Source organism: Poecilia formosa, unplaced genomic scaffold (genome assembly GCF_000485575.1).
Source record: "Poecilia formosa unplaced genomic scaffold, Poecilia_formosa-5.1.2 Scaffold175, whole genome shotgun sequence".
Lineage (NCBI taxonomy): Eukaryota > Metazoa > Chordata > Actinopteri > Cyprinodontiformes > Poeciliidae > Poecilia > Poecilia formosa.
Genome location: NW_006800114.1, coordinates 1,424,286 through 1,441,441, shown reverse-complemented (window position 1 = coordinate 1,441,441; position 17,156 = coordinate 1,424,286). Strand labels below are relative to the sequence as shown.

Sequence of the window (17,156 nt, the reverse complement as noted above, 5' to 3'; positions counted from 1 at the left end):
TTTATAAGTTCTCACTTCTTCCTACCCCATTTTGAGCATGATATGTTAACTGAAACAAAAAATCTGTATTTTCTCTTCTTTCTTATGCACTTCTTGTTACTGTGCACTATTTTATTTTTATATTTTTATCATGTTCGAATAAAATTTCATTTCATTTCATTTCATTTCATTTCTTATTTATTTGCACAGCCATTATTATTATTATGTCTTTTAATAAAAAATTGTTCATGCTGCCTGTCTGGGTCAAGTTTCCTTTAGAAATGAGGATAACTTCCGCCAAAGATTTATATTTGATGTAATATTAGATTTTTTTTTTTCAGAATCAAAACACCTTTAATAAACCTGATGAACGAGGTTAAATCCACGTGACTCATGACGTTACAGTTCAAACTCAACTTCCTGCTCCAGCATTTCTGAATCAAAAGGTAGAACAGGAAGTATGTTGACTTGAAAGGGTCGTAAAATGCAACCTGCTGTTAGAATCATCTGTGTTTTAGTTACCATCATCCTTCAGACAGGTGAGAGCAGCTTTGTTTTTATACACCGGAGTACATTGACTACTTTTTCCTCATCTTTGCGAGTCTGTTTAGTCAAAAATGTGTAATTTTATAATCTGCAAATCTATTTTAAAAGATTTCAGCGACTACAACACACAATAACTGGATGCCTTAATAGTAATAATCAGATCAGCGCAATAAGGATGAGTATATTTGTTATTCCTCGGTTAAAAACGAACCTTATCTGGGATGACGTCACCTATGAACATGCGAGTATTTTTGCTAAATTTGTTATATTTACAACCATTTAGTGCGTTTGTTAATATGCATTTGAATAAAACCAATCTGTCTACATTCTACAAATAAACAACTTAATCCAAACATTTTTTAAAACAATAAGTGCTCCTTTTGTGACCTAGTTTTACTCTTGACTGTGTTTCTTTCAGGTCAGTCGGCTCTGATAGAAACAAAGGAGACTGTTTGGGCAGCAGTAGGAGACCAAGCTTCTCTAAGCTGTCGGCTCACTGAGGATAAAAACATCTTTGAGATCAGCTGGCTGAAGGTTCTTCCTGATGGAGAGAAGACACTCGCCACCTACATCAAGGACTTTGGTTCTACAGTGAGACCTGATCTGGAGGAGAAGATGGATTTTCAGTTTGAATCTCTGCAGAGCTGCTCTATGGTGATCAGGAAGGTGATGGAGGAGGATGAAGGCTGCTACCGATGTTTGTTTAACACCTATCCTAAAGGAGCGCTGATAGGCTGGACCTGCCTAAAACTCTGTGGTGAGTGAAGAGCAGCAGAACATCTACAAATGGTTAACTCTTCTCTGTATAACATTTGTTATATTTGGTGCAACATTTGTCATGTCTGTTCTCCCCACAGAGCTGCATGGACCCTTCATTACTATCAGCAGATCAAACTCTCCTCCAGGGTCGATTGTGACCTGTTCAGCCACAGGTCGACCTGTTCCCATGGTAACACTGACTGTTCTCCATCAGAACCTCAGCTTTTCCCACTACAACACCAGCAGAGAGACCAACACCAACGGTACCATCACTTCCACCACTACAGCTCTGCTCTCAGCTCTCAGCAGTACAAAGGTTGGATGTTCAGTATTAGTTCAAACTGCTGCTCTCAGAGAGCTGATGGTCACCGTTCCTGGACTCACAGACTCATCTGATAGTAAGAAACTCTTTTAACAACTAAGAAACCATGAACCTCCTGTGCATTGTATATGTATTCAACACAGTAAGACTGCAGCTGTGGCTGCAAACGTCCAATGGAAGATCTGTGACATAAAATAGATTTTAGATGTTATTGTTAATCACTGCAAAGGTGAGACTGATGGTCACTTTGTGGTTCTGATGATTCATTTTTGGACAGGTTTGGATGAAGACTTTGAATCTGATGATAAGGATGAAAGTAAGTTCAGAATCAGGCACGGGAGTATTTTTATTCATTCAGAAATGTTGCTGAAACCTGTTGCTCTTTCTCCAAAGGATGGCTTGTAACTGTTGCAATGGGATTACTTGTGGTGTTTCTCTGTGGAGCTTTTGGGGTTTTATCCATGTTGTGGTTCAAAAAGAAGCATCAGAACAGGTAACTATTTTCAGACAGCTTTATGGTTTTGTCAGCAATGTTTTTGTTTTTCCTCATTCTTAAATTCTGCCATGTGTCACACAGGAAGAAGAAAAATCCTACAGAACAAACTAAAAATAATCAGTAAGAATCTTATTTGTTTTCTTTATTTCCTTTGAATATTCCTCATATCACATTTGCTCCAGACTATAATAATATATTTATCTTTCCTTGTGTTTATTTATTAAAGTTTCTCATCTAAATCTTGTTTTTGTTTCTTTTTAAGGTCTGAAGAGCATCAGATACCTGAAAAGAACGATGACAATAACACATGTGTCCTTATTAACAGACGAACTAGCAGGCAGCAATCACCAACATCACCAACAACTCCAACAACACCTGATATAGAAAGCTGTTCACCTGAGAGTATGAGACTACATCAAAAACTAACTGCCAAGAACTCTATTTAATATAATAAACCACTTGACTTGTATTTTAATGTTTAATGCAAGATGTTTTCTCATTTCCTGAAAAGTTTCACTTTTATTGATTGTTTCTGTCAGTCGGCAGCCATGTTGCCTAATTAACTGTTGGCTTCAATGAAGCTCATCCATGTTTCCTGCATGCCGTCGATAATTACGGAGCAAAAACGCTCACCGTAGAAAAAATACACAATTTATTCTTTGTGCAGTTACATACACTACATGCTAACTGGAACTGTGTAGTTACAATAGAGGTGGCTCTAAAAACTATTGGATTTTAAAAAACATTGTTCACTCTAGTTTAGTTTTGCTATTGTGACATAAGCAGCCATCTTAAATAATGTCGGTAAAAGCTAAAAAAGATGGTTAAAAGCATTTATTATGAGTGTGTGTCTGTATTTTTAGTATTTTGAACACTGTTGAGGTCGTCAGTTTTTATATATATGTATATGTGTAAAGAGAGAGACCATTTGTGTTAAAATATGGTGTTTATTGTTTTCACTAAAACTAAATGGAAAGCAAATGTAATTTTTTTATATGAACATACTGAGATACAAAGTGAATTTGTTTTTCTTCTACATTTTAATAATCCTTTCCAAAACATTTTATACAAATGGAAACCTTCTGTATTTAGTTAAATATTGGTACGTGTTGAAGAGTAAAATGTAAAATGAGCCGAGTGAACAACGTGTCAACCTTTATCTCACTGTTGCTCTAAACCAGGGGTGTCAAACTCCAGTCCTCAAGGGCCGCTGTCCGGAAGTTTTTAGATGTGCCACAGGTACAAAACACTGGAATGAAATGGCTTAATTACCTCCTCCTTGTGTAGATCAGTTCTCCAGAGCCTTGCTAATGACCTAATTATTCTATTCAGGTGTGGTACAGCAGAGGCACATCTAAAAGTTGCAGGACACCGGCCCTTGAGGACTGGAGTTTGACACCTGTGCTCTAAACAAAACACTTTGATATTCTTTCATTATAAAAAAAACCCCACAATAGCTGGACTTGATATTTTTTTAAATAATAGATCTAGACAGTTTTCATCTGCTGCTCCAAAACAGTTGCATTAAAAAGTTTTCTGCTATTTTGTGAACATTTTAAGCAAAATAAACAAGTGGAAATTCCCAAGGCCTGTGTATGTGCTCTGTGGTTTTGCTGCTTCCTATTCTTACAAGATTTTTGTTGTATTACAGAAGAAATTTAGAAAATAAAGTAAAATAAAAACTTAATTGATACATGCAATGCACAAGACAGAAAGGATTAACGTCACCTGTTTAAAGATGGGACAAAATACACGTTGGGCATAATTACACCCCCTTTCTTCATTTATTTTCTTAGAATTAAAGACTGCCTTGTATTAACATACACTTCTTTCACCAAACTGCATTTCTCCCATTGAGACTGAAGTTGGCAATAAGCATGTAGTTGCAGCAGTTCGCCACAAGTGGGCATATCGATCACATTGAGTACTTCTGACGACCCAACGACCGTTCAGCGTCGTTACGGCTGTTGATTAGCGGGGACCGTCTTATCTGTCAACAGGTAAAATATAAATTGACACAATTATAGCAATGTTAATGTCTGCAGCTGCACACAACTTTCCATATTTGAGAAAAGTTGACTGTTTATCCCAGACTGTTTAGTGGTTAAATGTTTTTTGTGTTCGTTTCAGTAAATTAGCAATTAGAATTAACCGTCCCGCTAATGTGGGACTAACACAGGGGTAGAAACTAGTTACATCTGTTCCGTTACATTTACTTGAGTAACTTTTTTGGGGGAGTATTTTAACTACGCCGTACTTTTGACTTGAATAATCTTATTATGAAGAACCCCTTCTCTTGAGTAGACTTTGAGTAATTTAAACTGAAAGAAGAACAATCTTGTTTTAAACATAAATTCACCAGACTCAGACACACACCTGCGGTTTTGGCGAGCTGTATAAGTTTTATATTGAAAGAAATGTATTTTTTGCCTAATTTTGTTACCTTGTAATTATGCTATTTGTATGAATTACTTTCATTCTCATCTTTCAAATACTCCACACAATACTCCACACACAGTTAATTTTTTGTTTAACTGTGTGTGGAGTAAATGTCTGGAATGGATTGAATGATGAGTTTAAAAAAAGTACAAATGTAAACCAATTAAAAAAACTCATTAAAGTAGAGCTTATTTCAAACTATGATATATAAGATGACTGTTTAATAGTCTATAATGTAATTGATTATATAAATAGTATTTAAATAATTGTACATAGTTAAACATCATGTAAAATGGAAACAAGTTGTCTCTTTTTGATGTTCTGAAAGTTAATTGATTATAAATAGACAAGTAGGAAAAGGGCAGGACATTATAAGATATATCTTCTACCTGCTCCTTTTAGAACAGAAAACATAAAATTTGCATGTCACATGGGCAGAATAATTTGTTTTACATTTTTATTTCTTAAGTTTGTTTGTTTCATTCTATTTTATTTTGTTTTCTTTTTTCTTGATTGTCTTTTCTGTCTGTTCTAAATAAATAAATATGCATTTAATACTGGCAAATCATAATTCACAGTTGTAGATCAACCTTTGTAAAAGTAAGTCTCTCTTTAGTTCAGCTAAGCTTGTTCTCAATGCAGACGGCAATGAAATGACGCTCTTTTCCGACTTTAATATGTCACACGTTCTCCCCTCAATGACCAATTCAATTTTCAGGTGTTGTAGTATTTTCATTCATTCAGAAATGTTGCCGGAACCTGTTGTTCTTTCTCCAAAGCACGGCTTGTAAAATTTGCAGTGGGGTTCCTCTGTGAAGTTATTGTGACTTTTCTCACAATTTTCTGTTTCAGAAAAGCATATCAGAATGGGTAACTATTGGACAGCTTATTTGGTTGGTCAGTAATTATTTGTTTTGTTCACATTTTTAAGTCCTGGAATGTGTCTCACAGGAAGCATCAAAGGAAGAAAAAACCTATAGAACAAACCAGAAATACACAGTAAGACCTTTATTTGGATTATAAAATTGACACAAATCAAAATATTTTCTGTTGTCCTTTTTCCTTGCTTTTAGCTTGCGAAATGTTGATTTCTAAAATTATTTAATCTAAATCTTTTTTTAGGGCTGAAGAGCATTATATACCTAAAAAGAACAATGAGAAGCAGACAGGTGCTCTGATTCTTAGATCAACCAGCAAGCAGCCATTAACACCAACAACACCTGATATAGAAAGCTGTTCACCTGAGGTTATGAAAATACATCAAAAACTTAACTGTCAAGAGATCTTTGTAATATAATAAACCACCTGACTTGTATTCTAATGTTCAAAATGATTTTCCATTTGCTGAAAAGTTGCACATTTGGTGATAGAAGGTTTCTAACACACTTGACTAGTATTTATTTATGAATATACATTGATCATGTATGTGTTTTGGTATTTTATAGCTACATGAATAAAAAGAATGCAGAATATATCTGTAATTGTTTAAATTGTTTTTATAAACTGCATAGATGGATTTCTGTGAGGTAGAATAAGTCTAATGTGTAAAAAAAATAGACCGTTCCAGGTTTGTATCGAGCTAAGTTTCTATTTTGAAGCAGCAGATCACATGGTGCCCCGAACCAAAGCAAACTGTGGACTTCAAGCAACATGGACTCTGTCTCCACCTCTCCCATTTCCTTCCAAACGTTGAGATCTTGATTTCCATATGAAGTGCAAACTTTGGTCTCATTTGAAAACAGGACTTTGGACAACAGTTGAGTTTTCTCATTCCAGGTAAGATGCTTGTAGGGTTCAATAGCTCTTCTGAGTCTAGCCTCAGTCTTCCTATTGATCCTGTTTTGCCTGATAGTCCTCTCAAGGCTGTGATTATCTTTGCTGCTTGTGCAGCTTTTTCGACCATACTTTTTCCCTTCACTCAATTTTTTATTATTATTACCACTATGTTTAAACAGCTTCTTTAGCAATGACATTTCATGTCTTACCATGGAAAGTTTCAGGAGAGTTTTACCAAGGAATTTTAATTGCTAAAGTGATATTTAGTTAATAGTTCAGTTTTTTGTTTAAGTTCGATGTTTCATTGAAAGTCCCTTTGTCTCTTTAAAAACTGTGGCTTGTAGCAAGAAAGTAATCATTAACCTCTATTTTAAAGAGAGGGACGTCTCTCACCTTTGACTCATGAAGACGCCACAGAAGATGCACCTGTCTGTCTTTCAGCACCGCTCCAATTATTCAGCAGGCAGGACAGGAAGTATGAGCTTCTTAACGGATCAGAAAATGACACCTGCTGTTGTAATCAGCTGTTTATTAGTTGCCACCATCTTCCAGACAGGTGAGAACAGATTTGTTTTATACCAAAGCAGTTAGGCTGTTGTTTCCTATGCTTACAAGTTTTCCTCTGGCTTTGGTCATAAAAATTGAATTTTACAGTCACTGGATTTGATAGATTCCAGAAGATCTGAGTGGTTACTTACAACACAATAATTGGATGTCTTACTAGTTTAATAATCAGTTTTACCTCATAAGAAAGGGTATTTTATTATTCCTCACTCAAAAGTGAAAGAAAGACTTGGTCAAAAATGGATGACATTCCCTTGTAATAGATTAACTAGATAAAATCTGTGCTCACCACAGATGATCCTACATAGTAGGTGACTGTGTCGAGTCCCAAGTGAAATATTTGTCCATGCAAAAAAAAAAAAAAAAACGATTTGCAAGCTGTTGCTATAAGGCTCATCCGACGATTACATTTTGTTACTCCACATAAAATTATTCAGTTTTGTGCACCAGTTAACTAGCTGACCAGTGATGCTGCATCATCCTGAAAGAACTTCTAAACTTTATTGAAAACAGTATTTTGTCTTTCAGGTCAGCTGGCTGAAGTGGAAACAGTGAAAACTGTGTGGGCAGCAGTGGGAGACCAGGCCTCTCTAAGCTGCCGTCTAACTGAAGATAAAGATGTTCTTCAGATCACCTGGCAAAAAATTATTCCTGATGGAGAAAATACACTGGCAACTTACATCAAGGACATTGGTTCTAGAGTGAGACCAGGTCTGGAGGAGAAGATGGATTTTCAGTATGAATCTCTGCAGAGCTGCTCCATGGTGATCAGGAAGGTCACGGAGTAGGATGAAGGCTGCTACCGATGTTTGTTTTACACCTATCCTAAAGGAGCGCTGATAGGCAGAACCTGTCTAAAACTCGATGGTGAGTAAAGAGCAACAGAACATCTTCAGATGGGGAACTATTCTCTAAGCCACGGTGATATAACAGATGTTTAATACTAATTGTCACATTTGTCTTGTTTTCTGCACAGAGCTGCTTGGACCTGACTCTGCTGCTCCTAGAGAGCGACTGGCCACTGTTCCCAAACACAGAGAGACATTTGGAGGTGGTGGGGAATTTTTTTGAAGACTCACATTTACAGACCTAAGATCTGTGTATGATTCTGATATCTGTATCTCTTTTATCAGGTTTGGATGTAGAGTTTGGATCAGATTATAGAATTGTTGGTAAGTTCATGCCAAGGTTTCAGTTTTTTCATTTGTTATTGAATTGACCACATCAACATTTGTTCCTCTTTCTCCAAAGGACAATCTGTGATCACTGGGTTTGTGTTCTTGGTCTGTGTCTTTGTTGCTGCTCTTATCTGTGTGCGACTCAAAAAAAAGGCAGAGAAAAGGTACTTCTGTCAGATAGTGTCTGGATGGCTGCATCACCTCAATCAGCCAAATGTCTCAATCAGCCAAATGTTTTGTGATTAAAATATATTTGTATCACATAGAGAGAATGACAATGCATCAGACACCAACTCTCAGTAAGACTTTTATTATTATTCCTCATTTACACCACTTCAGCTTTTTTGTCTTTTTGCCACATTGTTAAAATATTAACCTACTTCTATGTGTAATAATAACACTAAGTGAGATAATCTGTGTTGTTGTATTCAGTGTCATGGAACCTCTGGTGCCAGAGATAATTGAGCCCCCATATAATGTCACAATTGTGCGTGCAAACCAAATAGTATTCTGTCATGTACGCAAAAGACCAATCAACGAAACTGGGTATGCATTCCAGTTACACTGCTGAAGGATCAGCAGTTATAAGTAAAACCAGTAGAAAGATCTGACTTTGACATGTAGTGAGATGTTGTCTGTTGTTGTTTTCAGAGACATGGAACCTCCAGGGCCAGAGATTAATTACATTCCCAAAAGACTAAAAGGCGGAGAGGCAAGTGTATGCCAGTTGCACGTAGACTATCCCACTGCCGAAATGGAGACCAGCAGTCATAAGTAAAACCAGCAGGAACATCTGACCTTGAACCGTTTAGCCTTTAATGACAACAATGAATAACATTTACCTTTGAACATCTGCCAAGAGAAGTCCAGAACATAACAGCCTCAAAGGATCACCTTTTGAACAAAACAAAAAAAAACAAACCCAAAAAAACTGTCTTGATGATGTCCAACCTGACAGATAAAAATGACAGCTTAAAATCCTGTTAGTTTATTAAAATGTTTGAAAACTGAATGGTTCCAACTTTGGGATTTTTTATATTGATAACCAAGTACTAATAAGATGTGTGCGAAACTGTTTTGTATTGTCTCCTTTTATTGTGTTACCATGACGACCTAATGTCTGATCATTTATAACTCATTTAAAGAGATTTTCGTAACCTTATGGGGCAGAAATGCACTTTGTATGCTTAGTTACAGTCTATTTGTTTAATTGGTTTAAATTTTTCTTCTTATGTCTGGTTAGTAGCAGAACAACTTGTTTAAATCATCATGTTGTTAACGGCGGCAACGGATGGATTGTAAAGGTGCGGGATAATAACCGCTCCAGGAGGGGATAATGTTGATCTTCTTTTAATGAAGATAACCAAGCAGGAGTACAACTGGATAGTTTATGTGCTCTTACGCCGATGCAGACACACTTTACACGTCCACACCAGAGTCAGCGAGCATCCAGAACTAAAACAAACACATTCCCCAACACACAACGGCTGCATGCAGAATTCCGTTAACGAAGTAAATGAACAGTAACGCACTTAAAGTCAGATCAGCCTAGTCAGTATAGGCCTATGGGAAATAATGCAGAGATAAGCAGATGCATACAAGTACTACAATATCTTGAAATGACTTACTCCTTTTTGCCTGTTAGGGTATGAAGATTATTATTTCTGAGAAAATAAGTTTAACAATCAGAGACATTTTTCTTTCTTTTACATGGGAACATTTACCTTAACTTCATGTTTCAAAGGAAAGTGTACAATTTTTTTTCTGTAAAACTCTTTAAAAACTGTCGCTGACGACAACAAAATAATCATTAGCCTAATTTTTTAAAGAGGGATGAATCTATAATAGATGAATCTGTCTCACCTTTACGGAGGCGCAGAAGATGTCCACGTGACTCGTGACGACACCGTTTACGACGACACACCCGTTTACATGTGGACACACCTGTCTATTTCCGCCCAGCTCAGTTCGAAATTAAGAAGTAAAACAGGAAATATGGAGACTTGGTAAAGGACAACAAAATGCAACATGCTGTTTTACTCGGCTGGTTTTTATTTATCACCATCCTTCACACTGGTGAGAACTGATTTGTTCTGGCAAACCGAAGCAGATAAACGAATCTTTCCTACGTTTTTAGTTTTTCTTTCGTTTTGGTCATAGATGTTTTACAGTCGGTGGATTTTATTTTAAACGAGATTTCAGATTTATTGAGTGGCTATAGCACAATAATTTGACATTTTCTTAATATTTGTAGTAATCAGTTTAGCCCGACAAGCAAGGGTATTTATTATTTCTCGTCTAAAAATGAAAACGAGGCTTCATCATATACATAGTGACTTGCGCTACTAGACAGCAGAATGCGATTTATTATCATACATTTGATGATAATAATCTGCTTATTATGGTGCCTTTTAGTTTTAATACGTTTAACATTTTGTTCCAAAGCATAGGAAATAGTATTGCTACTTAAGATATTGAAGAAAGTAAAAAAAAAGAGAAGTTTGCTTCTTTTTTTTTTTTTTTTAGCTTTATTCAAGTTTACATGCTTTATTTAACATTTTCTGGGTGCTGTGTTGTGGGTCATTCTCCATTTGGAAGACCCATTAGTGTCCAGGCTTTCATATCCTTCAATATTTCCACATAATGTTCTTTTGTCATGACGTCATATATATTATGAAGTGCACAAGTTTCTCCTGTAGCAAAACAGCCCTACAACATGTTTGGTCCAACTTCAGCTTCATCAGATTACAGAACATGTCTACAAAATAAGTTTGCAAATTCCTGGGTGCATTTGCAAACTGGAATGCGTCTTCTTCCTGTCAGTGACCTTTCAGCCTATGTTAATAAAAAGATTATTTCACCGTGAATGGTGAGACTCTTGCCAGCTTCAAGAGTCTTCACAAACTGTTTTTCTTCTGGGATTGATTAACACATTTCTTGTCAAAATCCTTTTAACTCTGGGTCACAGAAGTCTTGTTATTTCTGAACAATTTGATGGGTGGACATCCCAATTATGTGTGTTTTTGCATTTATTTGTTAAAAAAAAATTAACCTTGAGCCTTCAGAAATCTGGAAATTGTTGCCCAGGATGAACTAGACTTGTGAAGATCCACAGATTTATCCCTAGTATTTTATATTTCTTTATATTTTACTTGAATCCAAAGAGTTACTTTACTCCTGTAACATGCACTTATTCTGTCATAGCTGTGTTTTCCCTACTTCTATAGTCACTAATCAGCATCAAATATGTTTGCATTATCCTTATAAAGACCCTAGTTTATTATTCTGTATTTGTCTGTAGGCTGACATAGACTGAGACCTGTTTGCTTAATATTTCCTGACAGTCAGGTAATACGCTGACTTTCTAATTTTGATCTAAATGTACAACATTTGCTGCTTTTCTCCTTAAATTAGGATTTCTTGTTTGACACCTGACTTTTTGGTTATACAGAATCAGCAGTAAGCATGTCATGACTGTTGGATCTGTTGGTTTTCTGTTATTATAAGTTGTTTTAAATATTTGTCCACAGAGATTTTTACAAAAATCAGAGGCTGGTGATGTAGGGGAGCTATTAGCTTGAAAACAACTGTGAATATATGATGAATTAACCTTCTTATTCATCATATTTAGCTTGAACCAAAGCCATCTCCAGCTTGTAGTGAACGTTTTTTGCACCAGTTAAATCCAAGAAGACAGGCTCACCAGTCCGGTGAAGCTACATCTCTCTGGAAACTTTATAATTACTAACAGTATGTTTCTTTCAGGTCACTTTGCTGTAATAGAAACAAAGGAGGCTGTTTGGGCAGCAGTGGGAGACCAGGCCTCTCTGAGCTGTCGGCTCTCTAAAACTAAAGATGTCCTCCAAGTCACCTGGCAGAAAGTCCTCCTCGATGGAGAGAAGAACCTCGCCACTTACACCGAGAAGTATGGTTCCAGAGTGAGTGCAGGACTGGAGGACAAGATGGACTTTCAGTATGAATCTCTGCAGAGCTGCTCCATTGTGATCAGGAAGGTGATGGAGGAGGACGAAGGCTGCTACCGATGTTTGTTTAACACCTATCCTAAAGGAGCGATGATAGGCAGAACATGTCTAAAACTCTGTGGTGAGTAAAGAACAGCAGAACATCTTCAGATGGTTAACTCTTGTCTGTATAACATTTGTTATAATATTTGGTGCAACATTTGTCATGTCTGTTCTCCCCACAGAGCTGCATGGACCCTTCATTAATGTCAGCAGATCAAACTCTCCTCCAGGGTCGGTTGTGACCTGTTCAGCCACAGGTCGACCTGCTCCCATGGTAACACTGACTGTTCTCCATCAGAACCTCAGCTTCTCCCACTACAACACCAGCAGAGTGACCAACATCAACGGTACCGTCACTTTCACCACCACTGTTCTGCTCTCAGCTCTCAACAACACACAGGTTGAATGTTCAGTATTAGTGCAAACTGCTGCTCTCAGAGAGCTGCTGGTCACCGTTCCTGGACTCACAGAGACGTCTGATGATGGTGAGGAACTTTTTTGAAGACTCATTTATAGACGGATGATCTGTTTGTGACTCTGATCTCTGATGTTCTCTCACCAGGTTTGGATGTAGAACCTGGTTTCAGTTACAATTTTATTGGTAAGTTCATGCTGAGGTTTCAGTTTTTACATTTACAATTTGAATCGTTCACATCGACATGTCCCTGTTTCTCCAAAGGATTGTTTGTGGTGGCTGGATTAGTGTTGGCGCTCTGTGTTGCTGCTCTCATCTTTGTGCCGCTCAGAAAACAGGCAGAGAAAAGGTACTGCTGTCACAGTGTCTAGATGGTTATATCACCTCAGTAATACTTTTATTCTTATTCTCCAGTTACACCAATATTTATTCATTTTTACAATAATTTTATTTAGTACCTTTTCAAAAGGTCACCTCAGTAAATGTCTTTATCTGCTGATTAATGTTTATGTGACTAAACTATATTTGTATCACACAGGAAGAAGGAAGATCCATTGGACATGTTGATGTAAGACCATTTTTATTGTCATTCGTCAATATTTCAATATTCATTCAGCTTTCTCACTGGTATAAACATTGGTACAAACCATATTCATGCTTCTGTATTGCAGCATAAGGGTGCGGCAATAGAAGGGCACCAAAGTAATGGCATAAAAAAACTGCTAGTCTGATTTTTTTGTAATTTAATAGCTGTTTGTGCATGTGTAAAAGATCTGATAAATAACAGTTATTTGTTTTATAGAACTTGGTAGAGATAAACTTGAGTTTAAATATTTTCACTCAATAGAACATTAGTGCTGTTGTGATGTATTTATTAAAATTGTCATGTTTTTTTCTTGTTCTTTGACTGCTGTAATGTTTTAAACCCACTTTGCAGAGATTACCTGTTTAACAGCTGTAAGGATAAAGAAGAGAAGGAGGATGCTACAGTAGAGACAAGGGAAGACATCAGGTTGGTATAATATTAAATGGAAGTAGCAATAGCCACTTAATCAAGTGATCAATGTTTGTGTGATGAAACTATTTTTGATCACACAGGAAACATAAAGATACATCAGACATCAACTCACAGTAAGAGCCTTTTATTCTTGTTCTTCATTTACACCAATAGTTCTTCATCTTTATAATTATTGCATTTACTAACAAAAGGGTCACCTCTATTACTTTAGACAAGAATTTAAAACAGAAAGCTGCTTAGTTTATTACTTTTAGAAATTGTGGAGTACTCATTACTCTAGACCAACATTTAGCTTTATACGTTTAATGTTGGACCAAAACCTAGAGAAACTCCTGTTAGTTTACTTAGCAGTCCAGAACAAGAAGCAAACATGGAGAACCAGCATTTAGCTTTATACTGTACAAATCTACAACTCAACCCAGAACAACTGAAACCAACATTTAATTTTATGCTTACTAATAAAATCAAACACGGAGAAACAATATTTGGTATACCTCACTAATCTTACCAAACATGGAGACCCAACATGTAATTTTATCAGAACAAGAATCCAGAGAAACCCCTACTAGTTTATACATTACACACTACTTATTCTTAAAATAAGGAACCAATATGTAGTTTTGTACTTTTACTTTTTTATCTTTATTTTGGCTTCATTGTTTTGTTTGTATTTCCTTCTAATTCATGTAAAGAACTTTGAACTGCCTTGTTGCTACATAATAGACAGGTAAATGTCTCAATCAGCTGATTGTGTGATGAAAATATATTTAATCACACAGGGAACATAAAGATGAGACAAAAATCAACTCTGTTATGATGAATGAAGCAGCGTTGGACATGTTGAAGTAAGTCCCTTTTAATAGTTATTCCTCATTTACACCAATATTTATTCTGCTTTCTCATTGGCGTAAACGTAAAAATGATTGCTAGTTGGTATTTTCTGAATTTAACGGCTGTTTGTGCATGTGCTTATATAATCAATAAGAGAATAGGCGCCGCTCTGCTCCTTCACCTCCTTTGCTCGTGTCCCTCCCACATGTAGAAATGGGCTCAACAGACGGTTAACGATGTGGGACAGAAACGGTTTTAAACAAAAGTTGAAAATATTTCTTGTTTTGTTGTTGAGTTGCAAACCCGCGTGTGTAATGGAGTATCCAACTGCTTTCGCATTCGCCTCATTTAAGTGTCCCTTATGCCCCTATTTTGACTGCCGTCTGCAATTTGTATTTACAAACACTAGATGGCGCTCCTCTCCTTATTACAGCTAATGAGAACAATAATTTATTTCAAAAATCTGCAAAGAAAAAGTCTAAATCTTGTTGGTTTTGCATTAGTTTTTTAATATATTTCATGTCATTTGAGAAAAATACAGGAATCTCTTTGTGCTTATTTTGTTCTTCAGACAGTTATGTGTTTAACTAGATGATGAATCACTAAACAGTTAACTTATAGAACTTGGTAGTTATACCTTTAAGTCCTTTAAGTTTAAATGTCTTCATGTAGTTTGACTACTGTATTTTTTAACCTACTTAGCGGAACACTCATGGATGGAGAAGAGAAGAAGAACAGTACAGAAGAGAGAATGGAAGACAACAGGTTGGTCTAATATTAAGTGGAAGTAGGAGTAGCCAGTTAATCCCAAGTGATTAGGGCGTGCATATAATGCATACACATCACAAAGTAAACAGTAACACTCCTGTGCTTTCTCTTGCTTTGACACATTCTTGAAATATTGGTCCACTTCTACATTTACTACCATCTCTCTTTTCTTTGTAATTCAAGCACTGCAGATTTATGTAGCCTTTAACTTTAGAACATTTTAAATTGTTAATATGTCACTATGCCTTCTTATCATCTGATGTGTTCATCAGATTTAACTCACTTTGCTTCAAATGCATGAAAAAGGGAAAAAAAGCACAAAATAAGATGTTCTCTGTTGTTATTTTCAGGGTCATTGAAGAACCTGTGGTACCTGAAGAAAGACTCTTCTCCCTATACAATCGACCAGGCTTAACAAAACGCCACAACAGAGACCAGGAGTCATCAGTAAAACCAGCAGAAACGTCTGACTCTGAACAGGTTAACCAAGGAAAGAAAATTAACTGACCCACCAGTTTGTGGTGGAAGAGATGAAACGGCTACACCTGAGGTCAAAGGTTGTGGGAAAATAACTTATTGTGAAGTTAGGCTCCTTGGTAAGATATTCCGGGTACATCAGGAGGACAGCAGACCAGAGGAAGAACCAGGACGCCCTGGAGGGACGACGTTTCTCTTCTGGTCTGAGAATTTGGGATTCCCCCAAAGGAGCAATGCCTCCATGGCCTGACCCAAGATTAATAGGAAGATGATGGATGGAATGGACGATTAAAAAAACAAAAACTTTGTAATAATTTCAACACCACCCTGATTTGAATGAGCTAAATCATGAATATAAATATGCATTTCATTTAAATAAAAAGTGAAATGCATTTTTTATTTTAAATAAAAAATGCATTTACTTCATAAAGTAAAATGAATTTACTTTATAAAAAATTTAAAAACAAATTCCTTTCTGAAGTATTTTCTTTGTTTTAATTTCTCTTGTGTATTCTCAAGAATAAGTTAGTTTATAGTTGTTTATACATTATTTAAGTACTATTTCATAGCCATAAATAAAGCATTTCATATCAATATATCAGAATTGCATATCAGGTTATTTTGATGAGTAGTTATTCTGCTGAATTATGGTAATAAATATTTTGGTACAAGGCTTTAAGTTGTGATTTATTGGTGTCAGCAAACAATTTCTTATTTCAGGTTATGAATAAATAATCAGTAGATGCAGAGTTGATTTGAAACATTTGCTTTAAAATCTGGAAAATGTGGATCTGAAACAAACATGCTGACATACAAATTAGTGCAAGGCGTAAATCAACTGTGACAAAAACACATTACTATAAAGGTTTTAAGAAAGTCAGAACAATAATTGGTCCAAAATTTTTTTTGAAGGATTAAACTGAGTGGAAGAGAAGAGTCACAGATTTTTACATCGTCTTGTGAGGTGAATTTTTTTTTCCCCACCAAATCACATTATTACAACATAACATTTTGAGTGTGTGTTGTTCTCTTTAAAAGTCTATGAGGTACTCAATGTTTTTGACTTTCTAATATTTCCAGAACTACGTCATGGCTGACTAAAAAAAACAATAACCACAGTCCAAAGAAATACTTTAAAATATATTCAGAAAAACAGGTAAGCTGTTGAAGACCAATTGAAAGGTCTTAACAAAACATTAATATATAATATATAAAATTTAATTTCAATACAATGATCTTGTGTTTTGAATTATATTCTGAGAAGTTAAACGTTTTTAAGCCACTGACTGATAAAGGAGAGTGAAGCTTGAGAACGACACAGAACTTATTCTCACTGCACACTTCTCATGTCTTATTTATTGCCACAGCCATTATTATTATGTCTTTTAACAAAAAAATTGTTCATGCTGTCTGTCTGGGTGAGGATAACTTCCGCCAAAGATTTATATTTGATGTAATATTAGGTCACATAAGTGCTCCTTTTGTGACCTAGTTTTACTGTTGACTGTGTTTCTTTCAGGTCAGTCGGCTCTGATAGAAACAAAGGAGACTGTTTGGGCAGCA

At 36.0% G+C, this 17,156-nt stretch overlaps 2 protein-coding genes across 4 annotated transcripts in view; both read left to right on the top strand.

Annotated features, from left to right (window-relative positions):
• The window catches only part of LOC103147212 (OX-2 membrane glycoprotein-like), an 8,698-nt gene extending 5,958 nt beyond the window's left edge, over nucleotides 1-2,740 (top strand). The window contains exons 1-7 of one of the 2 annotated variants that reach the window (XM_007565443.2): nucleotides 442-518; nucleotides 944-1,282; nucleotides 1,383-1,682; nucleotides 1,884-1,922; nucleotides 2,000-2,099; nucleotides 2,184-2,222; nucleotides 2,365-2,740. In XM_007565443.2, the coding sequence (XP_007565505.1) occupies nucleotides 464-518; nucleotides 944-1,282; nucleotides 1,383-1,682; nucleotides 1,884-1,922; nucleotides 2,000-2,099; nucleotides 2,184-2,222; nucleotides 2,365-2,548 (1,056 nt within the window). In that variant the 5' untranslated portion in view covers nucleotides 442-463 and the 3' untranslated portion in view covers nucleotides 2,549-2,740. Of the gene's footprint in view, nucleotides 1-441; nucleotides 519-943; nucleotides 1,283-1,382; nucleotides 1,683-1,883; nucleotides 1,923-1,999; nucleotides 2,100-2,183; nucleotides 2,223-2,364 lie in introns of those variants that run through there. The other variant, XM_016678208.1, reaches the window with a different exon arrangement.
• The window catches only part of LOC103147213 (OX-2 membrane glycoprotein-like), a 34,505-nt gene that overhangs the window by 10,592 nt on the left and 6,757 nt on the right, over nucleotides 1-17,156 (top strand). The window contains exons 1-11 of one of the 2 annotated variants that reach the window (XM_007565444.2): nucleotides 10,005-10,135; nucleotides 11,825-12,163; nucleotides 12,267-12,569; nucleotides 12,647-12,685; nucleotides 12,764-12,848; nucleotides 13,038-13,067; nucleotides 13,437-13,511; nucleotides 13,598-13,630; nucleotides 14,297-14,362; nucleotides 15,051-15,113; nucleotides 15,467-16,005. In XM_007565444.2, the coding sequence (XP_007565506.1) occupies nucleotides 10,081-10,135; nucleotides 11,825-12,163; nucleotides 12,267-12,569; nucleotides 12,647-12,685; nucleotides 12,764-12,848; nucleotides 13,038-13,067; nucleotides 13,437-13,511; nucleotides 13,598-13,630; nucleotides 14,297-14,362; nucleotides 15,051-15,113; nucleotides 15,467-15,623 (1,245 nt within the window). In that variant the 5' untranslated portion in view covers nucleotides 10,005-10,080 and the 3' untranslated portion in view covers nucleotides 15,624-16,005. Of the gene's footprint in view, nucleotides 1-10,004; nucleotides 10,136-11,824; nucleotides 12,164-12,266; nucleotides 12,570-12,646; nucleotides 12,686-12,763; nucleotides 12,849-13,037; nucleotides 13,068-13,436; nucleotides 13,512-13,597; nucleotides 13,631-14,296; nucleotides 14,363-15,050; nucleotides 15,114-15,466; nucleotides 16,006-17,156 lie in introns of those variants that run through there. The other variant, XM_016678203.1, reaches the window with a different exon arrangement.